The 24823-nt window shown below is 37.8% G+C and overlaps 1 protein-coding gene across 1 annotated transcript in view; it reads left to right on the top strand.

The window, feature by feature from the left end:
* lrp1bb (low density lipoprotein receptor-related protein 1Bb) overlaps window positions 1–24823 on the top strand; it is a 245433-nt gene that overhangs the window by 172799 nt on the left and 47811 nt on the right. Inside the window, exons 56-67 of the mRNA XM_041807111.1 lie at window positions 1599–1721; window positions 5119–5300; window positions 6951–7150; window positions 7607–7795; window positions 7926–8074; window positions 8340–8433; window positions 8655–8771; window positions 10407–10526; window positions 11315–11434; window positions 16777–16893; window positions 17923–18029; window positions 22535–22667. Of these exons, the coding sequence (XP_041663045.1) occupies window positions 1599–1721; window positions 5119–5300; window positions 6951–7150; window positions 7607–7795; window positions 7926–8074; window positions 8340–8433; window positions 8655–8771; window positions 10407–10526; window positions 11315–11434; window positions 16777–16893; window positions 17923–18029; window positions 22535–22667 (1651 nt within the window). The remainder of the gene's footprint in view (window positions 1–1598; window positions 1722–5118; window positions 5301–6950; window positions 7151–7606; window positions 7796–7925; window positions 8075–8339; window positions 8434–8654; window positions 8772–10406; window positions 10527–11314; window positions 11435–16776; window positions 16894–17922; window positions 18030–22534; window positions 22668–24823) is intronic.

The following is a 24823-nucleotide window of genomic DNA, read 5'->3' as shown; positions in this document are numbered from 1 at the left end:
ATAATAACAACCATGTATGTCTACTGATACCATCAGCTTCCTTTCTCTTTGTGACAGGCTGTGTTACAGCTGCAGCAAAAATTATAAAACAATGAAGAGAATCAGGATGAAATCCTGGCTGGAATGGAGGTACAGTTGTGTTTATGCTTGTGTGCAGTGAAAGTACATATGATCTGGCTGGTGATGCTGCCTGGTCTGCTTACTCTCATTGGTTGTTTTGGGAACTCTGTCAGAGTTTCTATGATCTAGAATCATAAATATCAAATGTTTGACATTATTCAGGGTCTGGGAGCCTATGATGTGATTTGAAGCAGCAAAACAATCGTGTGACGGCACACACATGAGGATTATTCTGACAAATAATCGGTTGCGACAAGGCTTCACTCTCCCCCATGATCGTCAGTGGAGTCAAATCTTGCCTCTAACCTGCTTTAAATCCCGTTGTGTGTGGACAGCCTAAGTTGCGTTCAAGAAGCTACACAGCCACAGAGAAGACTGCTGACTTGACAGTTATCCAGAAGATAGTTATTTACACCCTCCACAAGGAAAGTAAGCCTCCAAAGAACGTCATTCAGGCAAAACACATTCAAACATTCACAAGGAGTGGACTGGGGCTGGAGTCAATTCACCAAGAGCTATCATGCACAGACGTAACTAGGAATTTGGCTACAACTGTCGCATTCCTCATGTCAAGGCACTCCTGAACCAGAGACAATGTCAGAAGCGTCTCACCTTGGCTGTGGAGAAAAAGAACTGAACTATTGCTCAGTGGTCCAAAGTCCTCTTTTCAGATGATATTACATTTTGTATTCCATCTGGAAATCAATGTCCCAGTGTCTGGAGGAAGATCAAGAAGGCACAGAATCCAGGATGCTTGAGGTCCAGTGTGAAGTTTTCACAGTCAGTGATGATTTGTGGAGCCTCGTCATCTGTTGCTGATGGCCCACAGTGTTTTATCAGATCAAGAGCCAGCCCAGCTGTTTACCTGGAAATTTTAGAGAAGTTCATGCTTTCATAAAGCTGACAAGCTTTATTGAGATGTTTTTTTTTCCAGCAGTCCTTTGCACCTACCCACACTGTACCAGAAGCTGCTCATGACCATGGTATTTCTGTGCTTGATTGGCCAGCAACTGGACCAAGAGGAAGATGAGACAAAAATGCAGAGAAGCTGAAGGCTGCTATCAGAGTAACCTGGGCCTCCTTAACACCTCAGCAGTGCCACAGGCTGATTGCCTCATGCCACACTGCATTGATGCAGTAATTCATGCTAAAGGAGCTCAAACCAAGTATTGCATTTACCATACATGTACATGCTTTTCAGGAGGTTGACAGTTCTGTATTGTAACTCTACAGTAATTCTATATTTGAGTTTCACTTTTTGAATTGAACTATTGAAATAAATCAACTATTCCATGGTATTCTTATTTATTGAGATGCAACTTTATACATGACAGGATTTGATGTTCAGCTCCACAGCCAATGATAGGTTGATGATTGTATCGATAATAATACTAATTATTAGCAGCGGTAGACTAGAAGTGGTAGTATTTAATATGCTGTGTGTTTGATGCTTGTGCTATTTTTCTTCTTTATTTTAGGGCCTCAACAATATCATCCATATAGACTTTGACTACAAGAAAGAATTTATCTATTGGGTGGACTCAACCAGACCAAGTGGCAGGAAGATCAACAGAATGCGCCTCAATGGAAGTGACCTGAAGGTATCCCGAAGTTTAGCCACTGTGATTGCGTTTTTTATGGTGTTGTATGCCCTCTGACCCAAGAACTGACTCAGCTTTGCATGTCCTGGGCCATCTTTTTTTTCTAACTAAATGATGATAGATGCTCACTGTATGGCAAGGATTAGTCATTTGATAAAAACAAAACAACCTACTGTATTGGAAAATCAACCACATAATGTAAGCTTAATAACAAGCTTTCTGATGCAATTGTGTTCTAATCACCAAGGGTTGTCCTGGTCATGGGATCAGAGGCACACACTGAAAACAATAGGACACAGAAAGCACCTGCTGAGCCCCCTTCTATCTACTCATTAGCAGTGTTTTGTGAGGATGGGAGGCTTATTCAGTTCAATTACCTTAACAGTCACTGATTGAGCCACAGCTAAGCAAGTGAGCAAACTGCCTGACACACCGATCAGGGAGCTTCTCACACTGGGTTAATTAAAAGAACCAGTGATAACCAGTATGACTGGTATAGGCTTGCCATTTGATGAAGAAAGGATTTGGGATCACAGAGGTTTTTTCTCTGCTAGAACTTTATCTGTTTAACTACAAAAATGTAAATTCATTTTAGATTTTAGTCTCTTATTTCTTAGTAAACTGCCTTTGCTGCATGCTGAATCTTCTTAAGTGTTTTGCAGTTTAAATTTTTGGTTGATCAGGGATGCTATGACAGAAATTATAAAAAGATGATAGAAACACAAATTTTTACATCTATAATTGGTTTCATGCAGAAAAGTGAGTGTACAAAGACTTTCTGCCTCATTAAATTTATTTCTTTTTTCAAAAACCCAGTGTAAACTTGTCTGTGCCTTAATATAACTTATTTACTTAAACATTGATTAAGCAAATGTTGGTGTCAGCCAGAGGTTGGAGATAACTTAGCTGTTGCCCAGATGTATGTTTTAATGAAAAGTCTGGCATTCCTCCCATTTTTGCTGTCATATTTAATCAATACAATGAAAGCTATGGATATTGTAAACTTGAGGACGCAAGTATCATTCAGTTCACCTTAGGTTGCATTTTTGAGGGAGAGTTCTGCACAGTTAGTAACTATTATGCAGTATCAGTGACTCTTTTATGTCCAGGTTTGTCCAAGTTAATGCCTCAGGACAGCCTTGTCTGCCAAAGCTATAAATTTCCTTGCAAATGATGTCAAATAACGCCTCAAAGCATATCATATCCTTTAATGACAGATTGCATGGAAGCAGGCTGGGATTTTGTTATCTTAAACAGTTTGAAGGCATTCATTTTATTTGCCAGCTGGAGTGATGACTGTTTATTTAAACCTCTGCCAATTCAAAAGTGTAAGCTAGCTTGGGGATACTGATGGAGTTCCTAGATAGTTCCTAGATTTTTTTTATATCTATTATCATCCCCACCCCTCCCCATGCAGAGGCTACATGTTCTTTCCCTTTGGCAGCTGTATGTTGCAAGTGTGCTTTTGAACGTGGCAGATATATCTCCAGTGCAAGCAGACACAAAAAATAAAAAAAAACATTATGTTTTCCCCCAGAATTTCACCAAATTCAGTGTGTGGCACTAATTCATCATAGGCTTAGGTGCCATTTTCTTTACTTAGTTGGTAGAGATTTTATTTGTGTGAGGGGGGTTGTTTTTTCCAGATTGTAACTTTAACAACAACCTCAGTAAAGCGGGAAGTGGTACAGCGTATGATATGTAATGTGGATGTAAGTCCAAAGCAGCCTCTTCAGCTGAGTTCACAGTGCAAGCCTCAATGCACAGTATGCTCTGATCTATTTTTCATGTTTTTTATGTTTTCAGACTTGTATAAAAACTTGGATCCTGTATCCACATAAGAGAGTTACCTAAATCTGATTTGGAAAGACAGGAGTCTAGTGACTATAGCTGTTCAAAATCAGATCTGAGTTATATAGGAGGGAAGAATTTGAATGAGGTCACTCTGGCCTCTGATTTACTTAAATAAAACAACTATAATGCAAATCCTCTTAAAGCTTTTTTACTTGAAGCTACATGACAATCTAGTACAGCTGTAAATACACCTTAGAATACAGAGTGTGATTAAGAGTCACTACAAGTCTGTACTGAGTTAGATTAATTACAGTATTACAAATGTCAGCCACAGCTGCCTCCCTCACACAGCAGCAGAAATGATTTGTGTACTCCACGTGTAGTCTCTAATTTGAGAAATTTGCCATGCGTGATTATCCTGAGGTCAAACTTCGTTGATACCTTAATTAATTTGTTACGTCTCAAGACCAAGACCCTAATCTGAGAAGGTTCACAGACTTTAATGCTCTTTTTTCTGATGGGTATTCTCGAGGTTTCTGTCAATGTCTTTCACTGGCAACCCTGCCTGGCTGGTTTCTGAGATTTTATAGATTTTACAATTTCCTTTTTTATTGCAAAACAGTTGCATTTGTGTTACATAGGAGTAAATTTGAATGTAGATAGAAATAATGGCATGGGTTTGATTTAACTCAACTTAAATCAAGCCCATGCTTAACAAGGGGTAGCTATGAGTACCCCATGGAAAATCTCTTTAGCTTCTGTGTTAGAGCAAACATTTAAAAAAAAGAAAGGTCATTTTTTTCACTTATCTGAAAGAGACTGATGGCTCACGTCTATCAAGCTTTTTGTCTCCCTCTTAAGTGCCTATGGCAGTTTTAACATTCAAATTCAACCTATAGGTTGAACCTTCTCGATCAGCCAATGATATCTGCTTTAATACCTTTGCTATTAACATTGCAAAGCAGATTGATAAGACCATTTCCTTTTTTCTCACTGGCGAATCCATCTTGCAAAGCTTCCGTCTGAACCGTTTGGGCTCGGTTAGAAAGTGACCGGACCAATCAGTGACGGGGCAGTACTTTCAGGCACGGCAGAGTTGTGACGTACGCAAGCAGCAACAAGAGGCCTGTGGAGTAATGGCAGAAGAGATTTGCATGGATGCTGCTAAAGCGCCAGTTTTACCAGAACTTGACAACATTTCTTTGTTAAAAGAAAAACAAAAAACAGCATTGACTTGTTTTCTTCTCTAAAATGCCAAAAGTTGTGTACTGACAAGTCTACAGTCGCTATGGTTTGCATTATGCAGTTCAGTCTCGATGGAGTTTACTCCTTCAGTAAGGGCACAGCTCGGCAGCGGCTACGTCACGTGTTTTGTTGCTCTGATTTGCCTGTAAAATTGTGACAGAACGTTCATCCAATCACCCTCAGAGTTTTTTTTTTCAAAGCCTCTGCCCTTTCCCAAATGCTGTATATGACAGGTTTTCCAGATGTACGGATGTGTGAAACACATCCATCTGGCATGTCAGGTTACTTATCTATAGTTCTAGAAATGAAGGCAATGGAAGCAACTTTGAAACTGTTCTTTTTCATCGTATCTTTCTAGATAGTCCACAGGACAGCAGTGCCCAGCGCCTTAGCAGTGGATTGGATTGGAAAAAATCTGTACTGGTGTGATGCTGAAAGGAAAACACTGGAAGTGTCCAAAGCCAACGGCCTCTACCCTACCGTCCTGATTAGTTCTGGCCTCAAGAACCCCACAGATCTAGCTTTGGACCCCCAGACAGGGTAAGCATGATGTCATAGGTGTAAGCTTACCAAAATGCTTTTGTGTTAATTGAGCTGTTTAATGCTTAAAGGAGAACTGGTGATATACTCTCTTTATATCAGTAAATCACTCAGGAAAAAAAAATATGTGTAATTTTTAATGGTTCTTATTTATTCTCTAAGCCCTAGACTTGTAACGGAAGTTTCAATGTCCTATAGGCAGTGTACAACACACTCTACTTTATGGTCAGGAGAGCGTGTGTATTTTGTTCCTGCTCAGTGTTGTGTCAGTATCAAGGAGTGATAGTTATGTGCGAGTAGTGAATCATTATATTTTCATAATTTTTCTGTTGAACACCTGCATCTTATCTGTCCATTGACACCACTGACTGAATGTGGAGCATGCTGGCAACTCCCTCGGTAAAGTGTGGACACTTGAAGCGGTCTGTCCTCTCCACAAGGACCCAGTGTTAACTAGAAAAGCACTCGTAGAGCACAGACCTCTGCCATTAGCCTTATCTCCCAATAGTACAGAATCCTTTGAAATATTCCTGGATCCAGACGGTGATCCAGATCACTCCCAAAATCTAATCAGGTCTTCCTTATGCCATTTCTGACATTTCCTGAAAATTTCATCAAAATTCGTTTATAACTTTTTGAGTTATGTTGCTAACAAACAAACAAATGAACAAACCCTGCCGATCACATAACCTCCTTGGCGGAGGTAATAAAAGAGCCAGTCCATCTTAAATCTAAAGTATTAATTCTATTTAGATGGTTGTTGTCCTATCACCAGCCCAAGTCCCCTACCTTTAAATATTAACATTGTAGTGAATTTTGTTAAAAGCTCATAAGGATATTCTGTACATCAACTAAAGCTGAGATCAAGCTGACATGCACTTCATCAAAATTATACTGACTGTGACTGTGGCTCCAGTTGGATGGATGTTGCCTGTATGAATGGATGAATGATGGAGCAGCCACAACAGACAATAGATGGTTTACTCAATGTGATGGAAAAGGACTTCCTGTTTCAGTGTGCACTTTTCACATATTGTCACTTGTAGTCACTTAAGTTGGCCCACCTTGAGTCTCATGAACCTGCAGCTCTATAAAAAAATGCCTTATTATATTGTAGTAGGTTGGATTTCAACAAAGTGTAGGAAAGTTTAAACTTAAAAAAAAATTAAGTTAACCCAACATAAATATACAAGTAAAACTAAGTGGATATAATTTAAAATGGCTAAGTACCTCTACTTAAAAATACCTTTTCTCTAAGTGAGTATTTCTTAAAAATGTTTACATAATCAGCTGCTTCTAATATTTTGAGTTCTATTTGCTCATCAGGGATTACAGTGTAAATTATACATGTTAACTTGAGGCTTATTCAAAAAATGTATGTCTGCTATTTTAAAACTTTATTATAATCATTTTTGACGAATATTTTGAGTATGCTTATCTGGTTGGGTTTTACAGTGCACCAGAGTTCAGGCATCAGATAAAGAATTGGATGACCACATGCCAGCAGTATTTTTTATGTGCTTTATGGTGGACAAGATTTAGTGTGCCTGTAAAAATATAACGGTTCATTCATTTTTACCAGGATTGTTTACATCAGTTTTATGTGCTGTAGTATACAGCTCTTTGAAAATGTGCTTTACTTCTTACTAGGTATGTGTTCTGGGCAGACTGCTGTGAACCTCCCCACATCGGGCGTATTGGCATGGATGGCCGAGGGCAAACGGTTATCATTGACACAGAGATCTATAGCCCCACTGCTCTCACCATCGATTACACCAACAAGAGGCTCTACTGGGCAGACGACAACCACATCCTGCTTGCCAACATGGATGGCACCCAAAGACGCAAAGGTGAGACTAGATCTTGTCCTGTCTCATTTCCCTGCTGAAAGTTGGAGAAGATGGATAACTTTCTGTTCTGTCTGTGATGTAAATCTAAAGTCAGCGGCTGGCTGGCTAAACTTCACAAAGCCTGGTGCCAGCTGTAACTGCATGAAATTTTACTTTAGAAATGTGTTGAAGGAGTTAAAATTGAACTAGATCTGTAACAGGATGATGGTGAAAGTACATTTGCATATAATTGCAAATTTCTGACTGTGATATTAGAGATGTGATAGAAAATATAAATTTAATTCTTAACCTGATTAATATACAGTATCAGTGGCCAGTATGACTTACTGAAAGATTTAACCATTACACTGTAAATTCTCAGTGAAATTTACCACAAGTGCATCCATCTCCCTGGGTTATAAATTGAATAAAAAACAGTTTAATTGTAGGTTGGCATAACCATTTTTCCCTCTCCAGTGTCTTATGATCACATCCAAGGGGTAATGGCTCTGACGTTATTTGAGGACTTTATCTATTGGACCGACGGTAAGTCCAAATCCCTAAGACGAGCTCACAAGACAACCGGCGCTCAAGGGATGGAGCTTCTGAACTCCTGGCAAGCCATCAAATCCATTAAGGTCTACCACTCCCTGCGTCAGCCTGAAGGTATGAGGTCCATCTGGCACTTATGTTCAGTCTGTCCTCCCATGCCGGGTATTTAGTACAGGTCTCCTTTGTTGTTCTAAGAAGGAGATTGTTTGTATATTACAATGTGATTTTTTTTTGCTCTCTGCAGTACCCAAGCATCAGTGTCAGATTGCAAATGGTGGATGCAGCCACCTGTGTCTGCTATCCCCTGGTGGGGAACACAAATGTGCCTGTCCCACTAATTTTTACTTGGCTGCTGATAATAAGACCTGCCTCTCCAACTGCACCTCCAGTCAGGTCAGTTGAATTTCTCCTCCCTCCCATCCCACAGTTTAAATCTACCATGTTTTTGCTTTTCTGTCTTGATCAGAATTTCTCCCCCTAAGGCAAAAAAAAAACTTTCCTCTCATAACATGTACTGGGAATTTCAGGAAGTGGTTGCGTATTGATTTTGACGTTGACTTTGACTTTGAGGAGTGTTAAAGCAGACTGAGAGTCAAGTCTTCATGTAGACTTCAGAAACAGGCTTTTGAAATATGTTTCTGTGTTTCTGTGTCAATAGTTTCGCTGTGGGACGGATGAGTGTATCCCTTTTTGGTGGAAGTGTGACACTGTGGATGACTGTGGAGATGGATCAGATGAACCTGCTGACTGCCGTGAGTGCCATTTTGTTTCAAAGTTTGCTCTAGAACAGTTATATACCAGAAAAAGTCTCTATCTTGGCAATATTTGAGAGATTTAAAAAAGGGAACTGGATGTATGTATGTTGGTACCTTTACCGTCCTAACGTTTTGTTGTTGTTGGTTATAAAATTCTCTTAGAAAATATAAATGTTGTACACCTGGGGATAACGCTTACTGTGTTTCCTCTCTGACAGCGGAATTCAAATGTCAGCCTGGGCGATTCCAGTGTGGAACCGGCCTTTGTGCTCTTCCTCCTTTCATCTGTGATGGAGAGAATGACTGTGGTGATAACTCAGATGAAGCTAACTGTGGTACGTACGTGGCAAATTTAGCTGCTCATGCTGAAAATGCAAGGAATTCTCATTAATTTTCTAACATTTATCACTGATTGATTCAATCAAAAGTTTTCCAGTCAACAGATTAGATCCATGGTTCTCAACTGGTCAGGCATTGGGACCGACCACCTTCACATCAAGAGAAATCACAACCCAAATTTGAGGAAAAAAAAAATCTTAATTTATTTCATAAACGTTAATTAATCAGTAGTCGCTGGTTAATCAGTATTCATGGCTACCATTGCATCACAAAGACAAAAGAGCACTCCGATAATATTAATGTTTTGTCCATTAATAGAATACTTATTTAACAAAAACACAGGGAAAAACAAAGGTGTTAGAAAAGCACATGATTGCAGAAGGATTTGCGTGCATACATCTTATTTTACTCAGTTTTCCCAAGATGTCTTGAAAGTTTGGTAATTTCTTTATGAATTTTCTTGTCAAACCAGCTTTATTTCCCATCAAAGGGGAGATAAATAGGAGGAAATCTTGAAAAAAATATTTTTATTTCGCAATCACAGGAAAGAATGAAAAAAAACATTACTGTTTGTCCATTTAGGGCTTCTGTAGATAGAGTTTTGTCCCTTTTTTTCTAGCACACATTCATGACCTTCTAAAAAGTAGGGGTGGGAGTAAAAATCAATACAGCATAGCATTGTGGTATTTTGTTTGGTGACATATCGTATCATCTCCTCCACCAAGTGTCATTTTTTTTCAAATTAATAGCTAATATGAACTGAAGTCTATGATAATGGAAAACCAATTGTTTGGACAATTGTTTGTCCAGTGAGGTCAGCAGAGGTGACGGTCATATAGCAGGAGAAAGGTGGTACAGCAAACATGGCAGCACCAGGGGAAGGACAATAGGAATGCAAGCAGGGGACGAATGAGATGGACATGACATATGAGGTTTGCAAAAGGTGCTACATGAAAATAAAATACTGCAGAAATACGACAAACATGAGGGCAAGACTAATGCTAAATCAGCTAAACGGCTGAAAAAATGGTATAGATCGCAATACTCACTATACAGCAAAATGTTTAAAATCACAATACTATCGAATTGTGACCCAAGTATTGTGAAAATATCATATCGTGGGGTCACTAGTGATTCCCACCCCTACTAAAACAAGCTTTGCAACCCACTTTAGACGATAGGGAAAAAAATAACTGAATAGTTTTCCTAACTGCTTGTTTTTGCAAATGGGAAAAGTATTTTGCTGTCCTTTTTTAGGACAAACATAAATTCAGGATGACTGAGAACAAAAAGGGCATCACACCTCCTACAAAGTACTGTAATTGTATATTCTAAAAAAATCCATTAACTTAAAAAAAGGGTTGGTTTCTTATGTGGAGAAAATAATTGCAGCACTCTTAGTTCTTTGTTCTCCATGTGAATTCACATTAAAAATCAAACGGCAACAGATGATTACTGTGGTGTGTTTATCAAATTAAACAAACTGTGAAGGTCTTCATAAAATGTCTTTTTCAAAGCTTAATCACAAGCACTCAGCAGACTGAGTATCATTTTGATGCTTGCCTTGCTGGACTTGCTGAGCATTACTTATTGATGTGACCCACCTCTGCTCTTGCCTGGTTTCTTTTCAGAGACATACATCTGCCTGTCAGGCCAGTTCAAGTGCACCAGGAAACAGAAATGTATTCCCCTTAACCTGCGCTGCAACGGTCAGGACGACTGCGGCGATGGAGAGGATGAGACAGACTGCCGTAAGGCCGGAATTAATACTTTCAGCCTCATTGTCTTAAAAATGGCATTACTCACTTTCTGAGCTAAGCAGTTTTTGAATGTTTCCCGCTTTGATCAGCCTGCCCAATCATGGCATTAAAACCCTAGATTTAAATTTGCTTTTCATTTCATATTTTGTTTTGTTGTTTTCAAGTAAATTACCATTAAAATCATTTTTTTACTTGTTGAATAACATTTTTGGGCTTGAAGAAACGTCATGATCTTACACTGTCTTCATTAGTCATTCTAAATGCAACCCTTGTTATGGCCTGTTCCTCTGCAAAGGGATTAGATATTGAATCATGCAGAGGATAAGAACAGATTTTCCCTGCCATGATGTAACTCATCAGAATATCACACCCTGCTCAAGTCTTCCCGACTGCTGCATTTGTCTTGCATGTGATTGCAAGAGGAGTATGAGTGGGGGGATTGAATGAAAGAAATTAAGGAGGAGAAAGCCAGACTTGAAAAAAGATGGTTTAATTAAAGTTAAGCTAATAACTTCACCCCTTCTTAGACTCTGCAATTATTGGATGTGGTTTTGAATGCACTTTTGTAATGATCATGGCAGCATTGAAATTAAAATGCTATCTGAAACAATGTGAACCATAAGCGGCTACTGCAACCTTGTTAGGAAAGACTTGCAAGGTAGAAGTTTTTGGAGATTTGTTCCTCTACAGTTTTTGGCATTACTCTCCTTTTGGATTACTAAGAAAACTAATGCTTTTTCCACAAAACTTGTTTCTTCTCCAAAACTCTTTGCCTTCAGCTGAAAGCACCTGCTCCCCAGACCAGTTCCAGTGCAAGGCTTCTATGCACTGCATCTCCAAACTCTGGGTTTGTGACGAGGATCCTGACTGCACCGACGGGTCAGACGAGGCTAACTGTGGTAAGTCTTGATAACCCACCTAACCATACATGACACAACCTTAGTTTGTTTGTTTGTTTATTTATTAACTAACTTACTTTCTTAACCTCAAGTCCAACAACTTAAATCAATCTGAAGTATTTTAAACTTGGATTTGCACCTTTCCCCCCATATCTCTTTGACTCTCTGGTTTCACTGGGGTAGAATACCAGAAAGAACAACTGTTTATAGTGGTGTAGTGTTATTGTACCAATTTCCTGGCACAGTTGTGTTTCAATTAAACTTCTTCCAGAATACAACAACAAAGCTTTTTTGTTGTTTTACCCCCCAAAATGATAAACAAGGGTAGAGAGCTTGCTTAATGGAAAAATTCTCTTCACACAAATAAGGTTTGCTTGCTTTTTTTCTTGCAGCTTTAGATGATCTTTACCTTTACAGTCAGTTTTTGCACTTTTCAGCATTTCCTTTGTAAAAATTCTGAGTTTCTGCTGCAGATGAAGTACTTTTTACTGCAGTTATCTCCCACATAAATGTGCCGTCACAATCAAGCAAGGTCATTTCTTGATGGAGGCATACAGTAAAGACAAGCTTAGACCTGGCTGCAAAAAAAATGTTTTTGAATCACAGCACTTTGACTCATTTGGATCTTAGAGATTATTCTTTATAAACAGAGACTGAACTGAACCCATATTTTCCACCTGTAACAGTGTTTCCCAAATGGTTGGCAACAGGACCCACTACCATCTCCTAAAGATAAATAATAACACAAATTTTAGAAAATGCTCAATCCCTGAAAATTATTTAAGTAAATATTTTATAGTTCAGACCCTAAATTAAATAAAAAAGAAAGAAAAAAGAGACGAGACAAAACAATGTATGAAAACTTGGCAGTTTCTCAAGGAATTTCCTTGTTATCTTAGTAAAACCAGCTGTGTCATCCAAAGAAAAGGAGGCTAAGAAGTAGAAAAAACAAATGCTTTATTCCTCATTTTTATTTTTCCTGGCTCACATTTGTGACCTGCTGAAAAGAGCCTTATGACCCACTTTGTGTCCCAACCCACTAGTTGAGAACCACTGACCTACAGTATTCTAAGCTTTTCAATGGCAGTTGTGGTTAACCATAAAAATGATTTTGTGTGACCAGCATCGCAACTCGATTGTCTAATAATAGTGGCTTTTTTATTTCATGTTTGGGTTTTATTATTTTTTCCAAGTATTATTGCTCTAAATGCAATGTAGGTGGCTTTTTTCTGTCCCTTTCCCTCTGCTGCCGTAAATGCTGAAAAGTCCCTTGTTTGAGATCCTTATTTGCAGAAGGAAGTTTAAGCTAACCCTCTTTACCAGGGTTAGGGTTAAGTGATGAGATCTTGAGATCTCAACCATCACAAAATTTCTCGCCAAGGTGAAAAATGTCAGTTTCCTCATAGACAATGCCATGAAGTGGTCATATTTAAGTAAAAAGTGCCCTGCTGTTGCTCCATACTTTAAAATCACTGAAGTGGCAGGTAGTGAAGCAACTCAGCATAGCTGATCTTCCCTCACCTGTTTGGATCACTGCTAACTAACCCCCCCCCCGCGTGCATGCTCTTTTAAAGCTTACTTGAAAAAAAAACTTTATAAAGGTAAACTGTTATCCATAAAGAGTAAATGCAAGTCACATCTATGAATATATTTTCCACACACAGGAGACAGGCTTTAATTGCCAACTTTAGGTGAAAACTTAAGTGTCCAAATGTGAGCTATAAATACCCAAATAGCCAACCAGAATTCATCAGCTCTCTGAAATCATCTCAGAGCTCAAACTTGGCACATTCTAAGATTTTAACAAATCTGTAGGCCAGGTTAAAAAAAAATATAGGCTCATTATCATTGACATATCCTTTCATCTGACAGTATACATTTATTTTTATGGCATCCCATTTGCTTAGTGTAGCAGTACTATAGCTTAGATCAGGGTTGTCAAACTCAAAGCCAGGAGGCCAAATCCAGTCCATGGAACAATGAAATCTGACCCTCAAGAATATCTCATATTTGTGTTATAACTGGCCCATCAGTTATGAGGTCTGCAGATTTCCTTAAGTATAAAAAAGTGAACTTATCCTTGATGATTTAAGATATCCTTGTTCAGTCATAACATCTGAAAAAGTAAGGAGTAAAAATATTTAGATAAGAAGTCAGGAATGTGGAAAAATAAATTAACTTTTGTTTTAATTTTTCATTTTCAATTTAGCATCTCACAATTAGGACTCAAACTTAGGATTCTGACTTTTTATTTCATACTTTGTGCATTTCAATTTGTAATTTTGACTTCATATGTAATATTTTGAGCTTTAAGATTCATAATTCTAATTTTTAATTCATATTTTTACCTTTTACCCGATTATTTTGTATTTTATCTCATATTTTCATCTCCAGACTTTGACTTCATAATCACATAGTTTGACCTTTTAGACTCACAATTTCAAATTTTGTATCATATTTTGACTTTTAATTTCACGATTACAGATGACCCTGTTAGGCCCTCCGATTAGACCTGAATCCAGCATCCGACCCCTGCTGTGATTGAGTTTGACACCGCTGGCTCAGATGTTCTATGTGTACAGACTGTGGTAGCTTTATAACTCCTCACCCACTGACACAATATTAACGGTCATTTATAGTCGGCATGTTCTCCAGTTCTACATGTTAAAGACCATTTTTATTTGACTCCTTGAAAAGAGGCAGACTGGTGGATTGGTCTCTAAATGGTCAGTGTTTGCCAAGACAGACGTGATCGGTGAAAAACAGGTTGTGAGATGGGAAAGCTGTCTCAAAGAGTCCATTAGTGCTGTATTGTGATTGTTTGCCTGCTTTGTGTCCTTTAGGGTATTGTGAAACAGATTCTTTGTTAGGCTTTATCAGTCCTCTAAAAAACAAAACAATGTTTTTCTCATGCCAGACTCATCAGCTGCACTGTAAAGAGCCCAATTCTTTGATCAAGACAACTCCCACTAATGCAGAAATCTGTAAAATTTAACAACACAGAAATAAGCATTTGGACCATTTTCACTCTTCTGTTCCAAATGAAATAAGCTGGTTGAAAACACTATTCCCTCTGAAGTTTTCAAAGATCAAATGTGTCGGCAGTCATGAAAGATGATGCAAGCTGTCAGTGTGTTTGTTGTCCATATTGTGCATTTAATGTGTCTCTCTCATTTATGTAACCCCTTTTTGTCTGCAAATGTGTTCTCAGACCTGAATAACCATAGATGTTTAAATGTCTGAAAGCACAGTGGTCTGCTAGTGGACTTGATTTTAGTACTATTTTTAGAATTTATCTTTTCTATTTAGCTGTAGTTTGTTTGGGATATTTAGTGTTCCCTTTTTTCTTTAAGCTACCATGAATCCAACACAGAACACTGAGGGTCCTATTTTGATGGCGTAAAGCAAACTATTGTTGGCAGCATAAAAAGCTTTTGAACAGCACGGCAATTAAAAGAATGTTTATTCTTAGATGTTGAATGACACAAGTATCCTTTTAAACTGCTCTGAAGCTGTCAGATGGTTTCATGTGAAGTTTTTGCCTCTACTTTTACGTTAATTAATTCCCAGAGACCACGTCCTTATATTAGATAAATGTTTATCCCACTTTGCTGATGTCTGACTTAAGCCCTTCAAGCTGTTTATCACTGTCATCTATCAACCCTGAGGTTCTCACAAATGCCATATAGCTGTTTTATTTCACTTTAAATTACCTCTGACCGTTTAAGGAAGTTTTGCTTGTTAGCTCTGTAATGAGCTCTGACTTGGCAGGGAAAGGTAGCCTTTTTTCCAGAGTCACATCTTTTATATGCTGTAAGTGAGTGAGCTGCTTCCTAATGAATTACTGCCTCATGTCCTCTGCTGCTGCTCTCAGCTTTCTCTCCTGATTCTGTCCTCCTGCTGTCATGTTTGAAAGAGATCCAGGCAGATTCTGCCATCCTCCTCTTTTGACGCATCTCTTGCCTAACTGATAACAGCGTTACCTTGGCCATTATCCCTGATGATGTCTGCACTGAAATGACTTTTTAAAAGGAAGCTCTCAGTTTGACTTTGAAATGCTATTCTGAGAGAGTACTGCTGGAGCAGATATCAAAGCATGTGTGTTTTTGAAATAAATGCCATTATTTTGAATTATTTTAACTGGCTGTAGATTTTAAACTTACCTGCCCAATTTAATTTCAAGGTTTAATGACTGAATAACTCAAGCACATCAATATTTTTTAACAATTACATTTTTTTATTAACACACAATCTCAAAAACATGTGCATTAGTAGACACTGCCGGGTCATAAATCTAGATCAGTGTTTCCCAACCATTTTTCCTTGGAGCTCCCCCTACATATATCTAAGATTGTTTCACTGATTAACCCCTAAAAAATATACATATGCTTTTCTCATCAAAAAACATTTGTATAAACTACTTTATAACTGCTTTATCATGGTTTTAGTCAATATTTAGAAATCTAATTTTAGCAACCTCAGAGCAGACAAAGAGGAAACGTCAGTGGATGATGTAGGAAATCAGGGAGAGAAGTCAGGACTGTGGACCTCTATCAGTAATATCAACCACTAAACAGTCCTCCTCAAATGTTGAGTGTAATGAAGAAATAGAATTTTATTTTTTTCATTTTATTAATGGTCTATCCCCCAGAAACATGCTGTTTATATTTAGATAATGTTCTATGTCCATGTTGAGACTGACCAGCTGGCTGTTAATAAAAGTGCCAGTGTGAAATTATTTATTTGTGTTGTGTAATTTATTTGTAGATAAGAAAAAATATCTAAATAAATAGCTGTGTATTTCAATTCAGCCTTAAAAGAAATGACTGAGAAATAATTTTTATCAGCCAAGTTAGTTCCATGGTTGTGTAACACAGTGATAACAGGTAATTAAGGGGAGTATGGTCACTTTTATTTCCACTTAAAGGCACCGGTTGTCAGTATTTAGAAAACGAACATTGAAAATATCAATGTTTGTTGAATCTGTTACTTGTTAGCACTGATGACTCTGGCAGTAAAACAGTAGAATAAGTAACACTCAAACCCATCTCTTCTGCTGTGTTATAAAATTCCTTTGCATGTTTTCTTGAAGAAAGTTCAATTTCGGGAACTTTGTATCACAAATTCTGTAGAGGATGATTTGAAGCACAGTCAGGTATTTCATCTTACGGTGTTAGCCTCTGGTGTGCACACTGTGTTTTGAACTCAGTGTCAGAGTTGCTCAGGGAAACCCTGAGGAAACGATGATTACACGTAGAAAATATGATAGCAAGCACTCTATTAATATTCATGCTCTTTGAAGCCATTTTCATCTTGCTGTTTGTTTGCTCCTGATGAAAAAGATGAAAAGACCTGCGGACCTCATGAATTCCGCTGCGAGAATAACAACTGCATCCCAGACCACTGGAGGTGTGACAGCCAGAATGACTGCGGAGACAACTCAGACGAGGAGAACTGCAGTGAGTACCGAGCTCTTTTACTCTCTGACAGCCCTATTCATTTTCATACATTGTTGATGTTTACACATTCTCAAAAACAAAGAGCTGGACTTCTCTGAAGACCCCTGAGCTCCCCTCCCACAACATAACCACCCAGAGCCCCTATCTCTCACACACACTCAACCCTTGGTAATGTTCCCGCAATTCATTCACTTGTGTGCAACCCAAAACATACCCTTATTGTGTCTTCTGTTTTCTGAGACGTCAGCTCCTCTCCCATCCCTTTCAAATGAACCAGCTTTACGTCCTATTTTTAAATGTTTAGAAAACTTTGAAAGGAAACTTATATCCTTTTTAAATTAATAAGGAGGCCCACCTTATCAAATTTCAGCTATTTTGTGCATTCATTCCTTTCACCTGTGTGTTTGTGTGTGTGCGAGGGGGGCCTGTATAGGCCTGTATATCATACGGCTGTGCATATACCCCTGTGTGTATTTGCTGAGTATGCATCATTTATGTGATTTATTAGGTGCTTATTCACCGTACCTATTAATGTCACTTAAAATGCAAATAAACGCCTGTCAAGTGTTGGCTGGCAAAGAATTAAGCAGGTGGACCAGCGAAAAGTGGGAAGGCTGCAAATCAGATTCTGCTGCAATGGCTGCTGGGAGTCTTTGTTGCAGCAAAACTCATAATGCACACCCTGCGTAGCTTACTGTCCATGATAACAAGCAGTGGGCCCGCACAGTGGATCTGATACAGCTTTTTAGCTGTGCCCAAATATTGTCCGCAGGGACAGACTTGTGCTAAATGATACAAGAACTCCTTTTGGCTTTGGATGGTTTGTTGCCCCCCCATCCTTTATGAGAGCAGCAATGAATGTATTTACATCTTGATCAGCTTTGAAAGTTTCCCCACTTCTGATACTAAATGACTCTCATTATCTAATCATAGCAAAGCACTTGCATGTTATTCCAGGCTAGAAATATCAAGCTGATAACTGTTTCAGTTTATTGTGTGCTGCATTTTTATCCTTTTTTTCCAATGTAGAGCCAGTCACGTGTAACCATAAGGACTTTGCCTGCGCTAATGGTGACTGCATTTCCTCCCGGTTCCGTTGTGATGGAGACTATGACTGCCTGGATAATTCAGATGAGGTCAGTGAAAAGATTTCTGTTTACATTCTGTGTGAATCAGTGAGAAATGTAAACCCACACAAGGCCCTGCATGCACATATGAGGACATTACATTTTGGCATTTCTACAAGATAGCAATCACTTCTAAGGTTAGAATTTGTGAGATAATAAATAGAATGCATATTAAAGTCTAAATAATTTGCATGAACTGCTGGCAGAATTTCCTGTTTGGATATTTTGGGGAATTTGTTTGAAAATTTTCACGTAGGTTTTGGGGATATGTTGGCATATTTTTTTAGTCTTTCTTTGGAAGTTTGGGAAAATTTGCTTTATATTTTTTCTCTGGGTATTTATGAAAATTTGTTTGGAAATTTTGAGGCAATTTCATGGAACTTTGTGACATTTTAATTTTTAAAATTTTTGGGTAATGGGGGGAGGGTTCTTTTAATTTTTAAAGAACTTTTATGCAAGTTTCCGGGATTTTATTTGGTTGTTTCTGTCATTTTAATGGAACTTTGGGGTACGTATTTGTACATTTTTTGGAATTTGCTTAGAAATCTCAAGGGGAATTTGCTTGAAATTTTCAGAAATTTACACAGAATTCATCCACCTTATTCCTGGGGCCGCTACTGTAAATCTGAATGTGGGCGAAACTTCTGGTGCTAAAGCGGAAGTACATTAAATACATGTATTCTAGTGCATCAAACGTGATTCTTCCAAAGAATTACTGAAGGGATTTAGCATCAACAGTGGTTGTTCTGAAATAAATATTTGCTGCAATAAATACTGCTTCATTTTTGTTAAATCAATATAGTTAAATTAGCTGAAACTTTTAAATAATATTTTCTGTAATGCCTAGTACCTGTTGCTTCGGTTGTGGTACTAATTACATGACAAAGTTAAATATATGACTTTAACAACAGTGTTTTAAACATGCTGTTCCCTGTTTGAATGCATTTGGGATGTAATTCTTTCAACATTAATTCATCATTAATTCAAAACTTGACATTTACCAAACTGAAGAGCTGACAACTGGAGTCATGGATAGTTTTATTGATATAATTCCCACATTTTAAGAGGGATTAGTTTTCAGTAGTTTTCAGCAACCCCACTAACTAGAACTAGGTCTATTACTATACTGATATGAAGCGAATAAAGTTAGCTAAATATGCTTGTCTGAGTTATCTGAGGCAATGTCGTCAGTTTGTACTCTTTAGATGAGGGCGGAGAAATAATAATGTTGTCCCATTTGACGTGAAGCAGACGAACTATACATATTTTAATGTCTAAATTGCTCTAATAATCACGTCTCACATCTCGTTTGTATGCAAAGTCCCATTTACATAGACAGGACCGGAAGTTAAGCCCATATTTCACGCAAAGAATCATGGGGGCTAGGAATAAGGTGGGTAATAAATTGAATTATGATCAAGTTTCACTGAAACATTTTGGGACTACTTGAAGAAATTTTTTTTGTGTTTTTTATGGGAAAATTCATTAAAATATATTTAAGATTTGATTTATTTACAGAAAACGTATGTTATTTCTTTGAAATATTATGGAATAGATGTGGAGTTTGGAAGGGAAAATTTCCAAGAAATTCCTGTTCAAAGACAAGGATGATGTTTTAACTTAAAAGGTCCTACTGATCCAAAATAAGTGGGAGAAACTAAAAATGCATTTCAAACAAAAGCTCAGGTCTGAGGAGGTTAATATATATTCTTCAGACAAACTCTTTAATATCATTGAGCATATCTGACATTTTGCAGTATCTAGCATAGTGCCTTTTATCATTGTGAATGTTCTTTTATTTAACAACCTGTAAGGTCATGAAGGGATCACCACTGGTTCATATAAATGGTAGTTCAGTTTACATAAAATGGAATATTGTGAACATAATACAAAAGACAGAGATGTGCTTAATACTCAGAAATTAGAGTGTACACAGAAATAATTGCAGTATATGCTTAGCAGACTGTAATTTAGTGTGTAATTGATCTTCTGAAATGTTTATTGCTGTCTGAGCTTTCAACCAAGCATAAAAAGAGAGAAGACATTGAATGGGTATGCTGCCACTTACAAAGAAAATAATCCCATTCAGAGTATAATTCATTGTGTCGAACCAAATCCTCTCTGTGTTGTCGCTACATCCCCAAACAATGCTGGACAGAAAATTTCATTGTGATGAGCCATTGTCTTTTCAGGTACATTAGTGCACTAAACGGCCAATCTCTCTTTACTTCTACTGATTTTTTTTACCCTGAGGCTGCTTGGTTTTTTCATAAATAAGCACATATATATGTATTTTAATTCATTAAGCTTCAAATTGCTGTTGTAATTCAGCAGTACTACAATCTGTAAAGAATAATGTCTTCATTTTGCATTGCATGGTTTAAAGAGATTTATTTTTGCAGTATTCAGACTGAAACTGCCCTGTCAGTGGTAATGATGCAAAGCAGTGCATAATTTGAGGACAAAGGACTGCAAATACCCTGCATTCTTCTTGTTAATGTATTACTCTGTTTAATATCTCCAGCACAGTTTTATCCCTATACCTTGTCTCTATACAAAGAAATGCAACCCAGTGTTATTGAAGGTGCAGTATGTAATATTTGGCGGAACAAATTGAGCATCATTTTTCATGAGTATTTATCTAATTGTGGCTCAATCACCTGAATAAATGAAATTGTTTAATTTTTATACACTTAGAATGAGACTTTTATTCAGATGTAGGGAGGGTCCCCTTTATGGATTCAGCCATCTTGGATTTTTGCATATTGTGTGTTTCTGCAGTACCCCAGATGGGACCAAATAACAAGTCAAGTCAAAGTTTATTTATGTAGCACATTTAAAAAAAACAACCTTAGTTGACTAAAATGCTTTACAGGCTTTGACAAAACAATAAAAGCACAATAAATGACTCACAAATACATCAAGAACTAGCAATATTAAAGAGAATGCATATCAAAATGTCGAGCTCAACTTGTACTAAAAGCCAGTGCAAACAGGTGAGTTTTTAGCAAAGATTTAACATAATCTATAGACTAATTAGTTCTAATGTTAAGAGTCCACAGTCTAGGAGCAGCCACAACAAATGCCCTGTCACCTCTGGTTTTTAGACTGCATCTAGGAACATCAAGAAGCATCTGGTGTGTTGACCTCAGTGCTCTGACCGGAGCATGTTGGTGCAACAACTCCAACAAATAAGGTGCCAATCCATGCAATGCTTTAAAGACAAGTGACAACATTTTACACTCAGAAACAGTTTGTTTTTTTTTTCTTTTTTTTTTTTAGATTCCACAAAATTGAGCATTTTAATCTAGAATCTTTCTGTCAGATAACGCAAATAATCCCAGTTTGACACACTGTACCTTTAAGATGATAATGCCAGCAGTATGTACTGGAGCAACATATTGTTTCAAGGAAGCAGAACTTCGCACACATGCATTTCTTGAACATTTTAGAAAAGGCTATGATCACATATGATGTCTCTTGTAGTGGGAGACTGTACCTGCGGGGGGCGGGGGGGCGGCTCCCAGGAGGCTTTTCATGACATAAAAAGAATGATGCAGGAAAGGTAGACAAAGCAACAGCAACCGATGATGTTTTGACAATTTCAGCCTTTATATAAATGTTATGTTCAGATGGTATCAACTAAAGAGCAGCAACTTGTGTACTTTTGAACAGAAAACATAATGAAACGGTTCCATTTTTCCAAAAAGATTGCACCAGTCGACTGCTATGCAGTCTGTGGTCACAAATGTAAAATATCCCTCCTCCTAGTCACCCTTAGATCATTTTTCCTAGATATTTCCTTATGTGTTCTCACATCAGCTCACCTTGACTTCACATGGGCAATTTGCAATGAGGCTGGCAGGAAAAATTACAGATCAAGTCCTAATTAAAAATGTGTCCATTTGTGTTCTCACATTCAGCATGCCCTGAATGTATGAATCATGTATGAATAGGGCTGTAATTGCCTTTCTGTCAACATTCAAAGTTTCCTTGATATGTAAGAATACAAAAGAAATGAATACACTAGAATTAAAGCTGAGATTTTCTTTTCTGCTTTTGTAAGGAGAGGCAGAAAACCGAGTCCCTTTAATTTTTTTTACATGTTATTGAGTATGGTGAGCTTTTACAGGTACTCATAATTGCATAAATTCATTTGTTTTTTCTTCAAGGTTTTTTGTGGTTTGGAAGGGCCATAATAAATAAAAAAAAAAAATCACCTGTGAGAGGCCATTGACACAAGTTCTAGAGCCTCTTCCTACAATTATAAAGGAGGACGTACATCACTGGAGGCATGAGCCCCCTTCACCTATTCAACATCTTTGGCCTATGGTCTAAAATAGGACATTGCAGTTATTCTGCTATTCTCAAAGTAGGGGGCACATGGTTCCAAAAGACAGGATCTCAGTGAAATATATACTGTTAAGATTAAATTCATACGCACTGTGTGATTGCATTAAGAAAGTAGATATGATCGATCTATTTCAGTGTATTTTCTGTGTATTTGTTTGTAGAAAGGCTGCGAGGAACGCTGTGCTGAAGACCAGTTTCGGTGTCACAACAACCTCTGCATCTCGTTAAAGTGGCTGTGTGACGGTCAAGAAGACTGCAAGATGGGTGAAGATGAAAAAAACTGCCAGGAAACAGGTCCAGAAACTAGTTTGTTAAAGCATCACACAAAGTCCTGTTTCATTGAACTTTATATCACCAACTTAATGCCTGCTTTTAGAATGTGTGACATTTTCAAGTTCTTATTTATAGTTTACAGATTAAAAAAATGCAGAGGCATTATTTGTTTGGGGTTTAACCCTGACCTAAGCCCCCAGGAGAATTTGTTCAGGAAATAATAAGTTAAAAATAACTTGTTTAAAAGATGTGGTATGCAACAGGAAGTGTGACTAATTAATTATCTTGTGTAGGAGTAGAAAGTTTAGCAAAGTTGCTTGCAAGCTTGTTAAGGCAGCCTTACACCTAACGACTTTCGAAATTCAGAGTTGCAAGCAAAATTCCAAAGTTGGATTAAATCATGGGAGTCTAAATAAAGTCTCAGCTCACTCCCGTTTTCTCAATCGTTAGGTGTAAGGAGGTCATAAGACCTGATTTTAGCCGTTTTAAGGCGGTCTTTCCTCAGTCTTGGCATTAGGGTAATATCAAATGTGTTTGATATCATTGTAAGTCTTTAGTCTGGTCGTATGCAAATCGTGTTTCTCAGTGTTTCTTTGTCAGCAGGTTGTTGAGTTTTTAGTCTCAGAATAAGATTTTGCAAAGACTGTGGGTCACTGACTACAAGACTAGAACACGATTCATTTTGAGATTATTTCCCATCATGCATCTGGTGGAAATTCACAGCAAAAACCTTTGGGCAGGAGCTGGAGATTGCACAAGTTAACATCTTATAATTTGATATTTCAAATCATTTACCAAACTTTGAAAGTTTCTGCAACAACTGAAGAACTATCTCTAAAACACTTCAGAATAAAGGAACCGTATGAAAAAGCGGGTTGTCTCACCACAGAAACAAAATGATTGGGCTTTTACTCTGAAAAATCCAATAGAGGTTTACCATACCTGCCATGACAGCCCGAAATGAATTGACAGAATACACAGACAGCAGCGTAGAGATCTGATCTCTTGAGTTATGACATTCAGCGGCTTCAGGCTGAACTACGATCATGCTTATGTTTTAAAAATAAACTGGTTTAACGTGCTTGCAATCAGCGCTAGCTCCCATTGGTTGTGGATGACACTGAAAGCACAAAATGCGTAAGACCAGATGAAAGATTTAAGACAATATCAACGCCAAGACTGAAGAAAGACTGCCTTTAAACATCTCAGGTCAGGTTTTAATGACCACCTAAAGACTGAAACAGCGGAGCGTGCTGCAACTTTAGCAAGACCTTCATGATTTTTCTTCCACTTTGGAATTTTTTCTGACAAAATTTTTTATGTATTTATATGTATTTTTTTGTGAAAATATTTTCAATTTAGCATCATTAATTTTGATCCTTCAGTCATTGTCATGGATATCTACGAGCCATTGTTGTAAAATGTTTAAAATGTGAGACAGCAATGGTGTTATTGTCTGTGGCTGGAGTAGTGTCCAAAATGGGTTTTTTTGTGTTTTACAAATGAGTCCACTAAATATTTCAGTATATACTGCTCTCTATGTAATGGATAGGGAGTAGGACTGAGTGTGTGTTTTTGGAAACAGCCAGGTCAGAGAGAGAATGAGTGTGACTGCAGGAGCTTAAATAACCTCTACACACTGGGCCCAGTTGTGTGACATTACTCTAATTAGTTGGCCGCACTCACAGCAGCTGACAATACCAAACAGGATGTCATGGAGATCATAAGATCTTTAGAATTAAACCTATGTTAACATCTAAACATAGGCAACAAAATACAATTTAAAAAACATCTGTGAATTTCAGCTTTTTCAACATGTTTGTCTCACCTTTTTTCAGTTGTTTTGTTCCACCCAGGGTCCAAAACTGCATAAGATTTCATGAATTACATATAAGTGGTTGAATATTTTAGAAAATTTTATTCCCCTCTCTCTTTAGCAGGTCCTGAGGCTATGCCAGTTGTGAACAACTGCACTAGACTACCAGCGAAATAGCAGCATTAAGTTTATTTGAGGGTGGCAAGTTCAAACTATTTCCTGTCAAGAGCCACAGTTTAAGTCAGCATTACTTTTATGTGGAGTTTTCCTCTTGTCATAGAAAAAGAAACTGAAAAGGTCTCACCTGCATGATTTCTAGCAGAGAGAAGGCGGGATGTTGACTGATATATTTTGCCCTCTC

The sequence above is a fragment of the Cheilinus undulatus genome, linkage group 15 (assembly GCF_018320785.1).
Source record: "Cheilinus undulatus linkage group 15, ASM1832078v1, whole genome shotgun sequence".
NCBI classification, from domain to species: Eukaryota; Metazoa; Chordata; class Actinopteri; order Labriformes; family Labridae; genus Cheilinus; species Cheilinus undulatus.
This window is presented reverse-complemented; position numbering and strand designations above follow the sequence as displayed.